The sequence below is a fragment of the Nestor notabilis genome, unplaced genomic scaffold, assembly GCF_000696875.1.
Source record: "Nestor notabilis isolate BGI_N333 unplaced genomic scaffold, ASM69687v1 scaffold7607, whole genome shotgun sequence".
Lineage (NCBI taxonomy): Eukaryota > Metazoa > Chordata > Aves > Psittaciformes > Psittacidae > Nestor > Nestor notabilis.
In genome coordinates this window covers 6,860-13,858 of record NW_009936942.1, presented here as the reverse complement: position 1 = coordinate 13,858, position 6,999 = coordinate 6,860, and the positions used below count along the sequence as shown (strand labels likewise).

At 45.0% G+C, this 6,999-nt stretch overlaps 1 protein-coding gene across 1 annotated transcript in view; it reads left to right on the top strand.

Moving 5' to 3' along the window:
* LOC104408863 (UV radiation resistance-associated gene protein-like) overlaps positions 1-5,607 on the top strand; it is a gene marked incomplete at its 5' end in the record, with an annotated part of 26,288 nt that extends 20,681 nt beyond the window's left edge. The window contains 5 exons of the mRNA XM_010018592.1: positions 571-697; positions 2,113-2,197; positions 2,660-2,747; positions 3,276-3,336; positions 5,438-5,607. Coding sequence (XP_010016894.1) covers positions 571-697; positions 2,113-2,197; positions 2,660-2,747; positions 3,276-3,336; positions 5,438-5,607 — 531 coding nt within the window. The remainder of the gene's footprint in view (positions 1-570; positions 698-2,112; positions 2,198-2,659; positions 2,748-3,275; positions 3,337-5,437) is intronic.
* Positions 5,608-6,999: the final 1,392 nt, after the last annotated feature.

Genomic DNA, 6,999 nt, shown 5'->3' with positions numbered 1-6,999 from the left:
AGTGGAAGGTGTCCCTGCCCATGGCAGGGGGCTGGAACTGGATGATCTTAAGGTCCGTTCCAACCCAAACCATTCTATGACTTCATTATATTGGTCCTCACTGGCATGAGGCTGGTGCCTTGTCCAGGAAAAGTAAATTTGGGAAGTGAAGTGACTTTATTGCTGTGAGGTAGATTCCAGGCTGGAGCTAGATGATCATTAAGGTCTCTTCCTTGGCCCTACTGCCGCACTCGTGCTGATACAGGCCAGGATGCTGGTGGCTTCTTGCCTGCCTGGGCACAAGCTGCTCACGTTCAGCACCATCAAATAACACCATCAGGTCCTTTTCCATGGGCAGCTTTCCAGCCTCTCTTCCCCAGTCAGAGCAGAGGAGATGCATCCCACAGGGGAACACAGCTGAGCTGCTCTCCTTCCAAAGCAGCAAAACGATTAGGGCCTTTGTAATCTGTGAACTCTGGCAGACACAAGTCTTCTTCTATTTATTCCTTCCCTTCTATCACCCCTTTTATGGAACTGTTTGTGTGCAGAAAAACTCCTTTATTATTTACAAATCTGCTTTTCTTCCAACAGAAAAAGGAGAGTGAATGTTTACAGCTGAAGATCCTGGTGCTACGCAATGAACTGGAGAGGCAGAAGAAGGCCCTTGGTCAAGAAGCAGCCTTGTTGCATAAGGAAAAAAGTACTTTGCATGATAGAGGTAAGTGGAAAAATGCTCCTATTACAGATATTCATCATCCACTGATCAGAAGAGTAGTAGCCTTGCTTGTGGTCATGGTGACCAACATGCAGGTGCTGGTCTAGGGTGGATCTGTTGTCTGGCTCTAATGTGCTTCTGTTTATCTGAAGTTTGCAGCAGGTACGATCTCTTCACCATCTGTGTTATACTGAATTCTGGACAGGAGTTTGTTATCCTGTTTCTAAAGAGCTTCTCTGACACGTCTCTAAAGCAGTGTTATACCTGTGTTTAATTAAATCTTTAGGGGAAAATGAGAAGAGCTGCACTGCAACACAGTGAGCAGCGCCTTGATGCAGGCACATTATCATGTCATAAGGGCTGTTATTGTACCTGTGATTAGGATCCTACCTTAAGTGTTAGAAGACAAATATCCCCCTTAATAGCTTATAATGTAAGTGAAAGGTGACATGCTCAGTTGTCTTGGTATTCCCTTTTACTGGGGAAGTGTCTTATAGTAGTAAAATCTATGTCAGTGTCTCTTTGGAGCTCTGCACAGACGAAGCTATGGGGATGTTTGATCTTCTTCCAGGACTTTTTTAATGCTTAGTTGAGTCTAAAATAATTAATCACTACTAGAAATGAGGGGCTTTTTCATTTAGTTATTTCTGCCTCTGCAGAAAGCTGGAGAGGGGCTTTTTACAAGGGTCTATAGGCCTGTTGGAGAGAGGCCAGAGGAGGCCCCGGAGCTGCTGCGAGGGCTGGAGCAACTCTGCTCTGGAGCCAGGCTGAAAGAGCTGGGCTGGGGCAGCTGGAGAAGAGAGGGCTCCTGAAGGGGACACCTTAGAGCAGCTCCAGGAAACCTGGAGAGGGGCTTTGGACAAGGGCCTGTAGGGACAGGCCAAGGGGAATGGCTTTAACCTGCCAGAGGGGAGATTAAGATGAGCTCTGAGGCAGAAGCTCTTCCCTGTGAGGGTGCTGAGGCGCTGGCACAGGGTGCCCAGAGAAGCTGTGGCTGCCCCATCCCTGGCAGTGTTCAAGGGCAGGTTGGACACAGGGGCTTGGAGCAACCTGCTCTAGTGGAAGGTGTCCCTGCCCGGGGCAGGGCTTGGAGCTGGAGGAGCTTTAAGGTCCTTTCCAACCCAAACCATTCCATGTTTCTATTAATTACTCCACTACTGTGGACATGAGGTGAGCAGGTGTCAAAGAAGAATGAGGTTATATTGGTTGTATTTGGCTGGTGAATGGTGTGTAGTGCATGCAGAAGTGTTCCTCTTCCACTGTCATTCCCCTTTTGGCAACATCACATGGAAAATGGGCATCTAAGAGTAAGTGGAGGATTATTGCCAGTATTTGTGTCAGGATCTACATTTATAAGACTTCAGATAGCCAAGAAAATATTTGATACTAATTTTCTTTCCCTGATTCCTCATGTTTAGGAAATGCGTTTGAGAGTGAATACCAGAAACTTCAAGAGCATAGTGAATCCCTGCATGAATTAAGAAAGGAATGCACTGCCAAGAGGTAACAGGACTGATGCCTTTGCTGCTCTTGGAAAGGAAATACAAGCTTGAGAGCAGGCCATTTGGCTCCTGGCACCAAATTCTTCCTAATATCACCCCAGACCCTCTCTTAAGACATATCTGCTGCGATTTGTAGGTATCTAAAGTGATAATTGAGAGTGGCAAGCCTAGAAGAGAACAGATGCGTGGTTGCATGTGTAGACTATGGTAAAGAGTTTTAGGTCTGTTTTAGTGTAACAGAGCTTTAGTAATTAATTGTCAGTCAAAATATGCATATATGAGGTACAACTGAAAATGCAAAGTTAGCTTTGACTTTTGTATTTTTATTGAGGTAGAATTACCTTGCTTTTTCTGGGAGAGGGGAGGTGATACTTGGGAAGATGCAGAAGGAATGTGATGCTTTGATACCTTTACTTAATGCTTTTAGAAGAAACTAATGGGTTTGGGATCTCTTTCCCCAAAGAGAACTGTTCCTGAAGACACATGCCCAGCAGACTATTCGATGCAAGCAGCTGCTGTCAGAGCTCTCCTACATCTACCCTATTGATCTGGTAGGGTTTTGACATTCTAAACAACCTACTTGATGTGAAATGAACCTCCTATTTATCACCCTGCAAGCAAATAGCGTGTTTTATTCATGATGGAACTTGCTCTTCACTCGTGCTGGTTTTTCCCAGCTTTTTCTTGGATTGGGACTTATAGGGGGAGGATTTATGCCAACATTTCTCAAATAGTCTCCACTACAATAGCAGAATAGTTGTATTTTAATGGATACTTTCCATTCTGTTTACCATGATATAAAGTAACCCTGACATTAAGCTCGCTGAACTGTAACAGAGTGCATGTAAACAGATGTCAAAATAGAGCTCCAAAACCTTTATATAATGAATTAAAACAAAGCTCTCCCTTTTTCCATATAGCATTTATTTCTATATTATATAAAACATGGACTAAAATACAAAGTCACCTGGGTTTAATTGAATGTTTAGTTTCTTCTTCGTTGTGATGAGGTTTTTGTGCAGGTTTCTGTGTTCTGGATGTTCTTTTTCCATTCTCATTGTTGGTTTTTAACCTTACAGAATGATCAGAAGGATTACTTTGTTTGTGGAGTCAAGCTTCCTAATTCTGAAGACTTCCAAGGTAGCTGCGTGTTCTTAATTCAGTTATTACAGCTGACACTGCTTCTAAACTTCATGGAATTAAGTAAACTGATAGGAATGGGTTAGGATCCAAATACCCGACTGAACAGGGACTAGAAGAAAACTTATGCATTATTTATTCCTAATTCCTGGTACAAAGGGGGTTACTGTTGACTATAGGAAAGTACCTCTGTACTCTAAGACTCAATACTGAAATGCTGGAGCAGGTTACCCAGAGGGGCTCTGGAGTCTCCATGTGGAGTCTCCATCCTTGGGGATGCTCAGAACCCAATGGGACTGAGTCCTGAGCAACCTGCTCTAGCTGGTCCTACGCTGGGCAGGGTGATAGGCCTATGCAGTTTCCAGTGGTGCCTTCCAGACTTAGGGATTGTGGAAAATATTTGTCTGGCCTAAAATTCCATTGTGGCTCCTGTCAGTCCATAAATCTGGATGGGGTATCATGCACAAATCCCCATTCAAATTGTTGTAGCTGCTGGTGAACTTACCAAATAGATATCGTGCATAAGGAAGACTTTAGAGCTGGAGTACACGGAGTGTTTTAAAAGTCAGCTTCTGCTCTAACTGTCTATAGTCACCCCATTGCAGAAGCAAATATGTGACACAGGTCTCTGTGTAGCAGTTGTGCAGGTGACTGCATACAGGCATCTACACATGTTTCACATGGCATTTGTTTGTACAAATGCTGAATGGCTTTAACTTGCCAGAGGGGAGACTGAGATGAGCTCTGAGGCAGCAGCTCTTCCCTGTGAGGGTGCTGAGGTGCTGGCACAGAGTGCCCAGAGAAGCTGTGGCTGCCCCATCCCTGGCAGTGTTCAAGGCCAGGTTGGACACAGGGGCTTGGAGCAACGTGCTCTAGTGGAAGGTGTCCCTGCCCGTGGCAGGGGTTGGAACTGGATGATCTTAAGGTCCCTTCAACCCAAACCATTCCATGGTTCTATGTTGTGCTCTCAGAGCTCAGTATGATTTCATAGCTGTTGCTGAACATCACTGTAAGCTTCTTGCAGGGTCCTCTGTTCGACTGATTTCACATCACTCCCTTGTGCCTCAGAAAGGATGATTCTCACATTGTTTGTACTGGTGTGTTCACTTATAAAGAATTCAAATAGAGCAAACAGAAAAGAAAAGCCCTTAATGGCTGAAGGATGCAATTTGAATTGCCAGACCTGTGTGTATTCCCCTTCAGGTGAAGCTTTAAGGTTGCAGCCTTAAATGTCCAATTGAAAATGATACTTTAAACCAATGGGTTAATCTAAGTTCTTGCAGTTATTGGCAGAGAACTGATTTCATACCCTGGGGTCAGTGTCTCTCCAACTGATCTCACTAATGAATGGAGTTTGGAGGAATGCAGCTTTTCCCTGACCCCGGTCATACATGTCAGCTCCATCTCAGACATGCAGAAAGCTGAAGACTCCGATTTTGTCTTGGGGATTTTGTTTTGCTTTTCCCATTTGTTCTCTACCCTCCCCTACCCCAGCCAAGTGTTGGGAAGAGTAACTGTTAGCTTTGAAAGCGGAAAATTGGAAGGAGAGCAAGTTATTACTATTTTATATTGCTCTTTAATGGAAGGGGCAAATACAGTGAAGTGCAAGCAACTGTAAAACAGCCTAAAATTCAGACTTGCACCTATTCTGAAGTTATAACTTCTGCCAGCTTCATAATTGTGTCATTCCCTGAGCAATAATAATACCTGAAGGGGGCTACAAGGATGCTGGAGAGGGACCTTCATCAGGAACTGGAGTGATAGGACAAGGGGTGATGGGTTCCAACTGAAACAGGGGAAGTTCAGGTTGGAGATAAGGCAGAAGCTGTTCCCTGTGAGGGTGCTGAGGCGCTGGCACAGGGTGCCCAGAGAAGCTGTGGCTGCCCCATCCCTGGCAGTGTTCAAGGCCAGGTTGGACACAGGGGCTTGGAGCAACCTGCTCTAGTGGAAGGTGTCCCTGCCCGGGGCAGGGGTTGGAGCTGGATGATCTTAAGGTTCTTTCCCACCTAAACCATCCTATAATTCTATGATGAACTTGCACTGAGCCTACACTTGGATTCAGCTGAGTATTTGAATAATGGGATCATTTTGTTCTTGACAGCAAAAGATGATGGAAGCATTGCCGTTGCCCTGGGCTACACCGCTCACCTGGTGTCAATGATATCCTACTTCTTACAAGTGCCACTCAGGTATCCAATACTTCACAAGGGCTCCCGGTCTACAATTAAAGACAACATCAATGACAAACTGACAGAGAAAGAGCGAGAGTAAGTATGTTGTAAATATGCTTATGGGCTTTATCAATACAACAACAACCCCCTTGAGCAGTTTTAGGTACTCTGAAGTGATGGAGAGTTTGAAGTTATGACTCCTTGACAGGCTGAGAACACTGGGGCTGTTCAGCCTGGAGAAGAGAAGCTGCTGGAGACCTCAGAGCAGCTTCAGTGTCTGAAGGGGGCTACAAGGATGCTGGGGAGGGACCTTCATCAGGGACTGGAGTGACAGGACAAGGGGTGATGGGTTCAGACTGGAACAGGGGAAGTTCAGGTTGGATCTAAGGCAGAAGCTGTTCCCTGTGAGGGTGCTGAGGCGCTGGCACAGGGTGCCCAGAGAAGCTGTGGCTGGTCCCGGGTGGAGGATCTCTGCCCGTGGCAGGGGGTTGGAACTGGATGATCTTAAAGTCCTTTCCAAACCAAACCAGTCTGGGATTCTGGGATTCTCTGAAACCTGGTAAAATCAATACATTGTTTTAACACAGAGGATTTGAATCAATTGAAAAAGAGCAGTCTAAGCTGTTCCCTATTATAAATCAACTTAATAATGAGGAGTGTTCAACTTGTTCTGTAGGCATTGTCTTTCAACATCTAGCTATGCTATTGTTATTGTTATGCTACTAGGAAACAGGGTCTTGCTGTCCTTAAATTCACTCTCCACATCCCTTTTCCTGTGTTTTGGCACTTTGCCTCTTTCCCACTGTCTTTGCACCTGCGTGCTCTAATGTGAAAGTAGCTGCAATTGTTGGTCAAGCTTCACTTTAAAGTCTGCAACCACAGAACTCAAAGGAGCTCAATGCTGACCAGCTGTGAAGGCCAGCTCTGATGCTGTCTGTGTGTGGATGGTGGCAGGGTCAGGCTGCAGTACCAGGAACTTCGTTGTTCCATAGGAAAGGTTTCAAAAAGTAGGAAAGGAAATGACTGAGGGGAAATGAATTTATGGGAAGTGGCTGTCTCTGTTGACACAAAGCCTGCAAAACCCCCTCTTCTCTCTGGGAATACACAATTGAAGCATTACAGTATCTTAACACTAATTCCTAATAGTCGAACTCAAGAAGGAACTTGATTTGTGCCCAGTTGACAGAATGAGGGTGCTTGGAAGTGTCTGACTCCTCTCTGAAGCTTAGTGCCTTTTGGCAAGCAGACCCTTGAGTTAAACTCACTGAGGTCTTCCTGGTTTGACACAGTAAAGCAGGACTATAGAATGATGTCTTACAAATGAATTTTGATACCATTTGAAGAACTTGTCCAAACACTTCCTGGGTAACTTACCGTGGATCTGGTTTGCTTCAGTGTAGTTCTCTCAGCATATGATCAGACTCTTTCCTGTCCATCACTTTCAGAAGGGTAGAACTTAGAACATTTCTATCTGGAAAGCAGATTTCTGAGG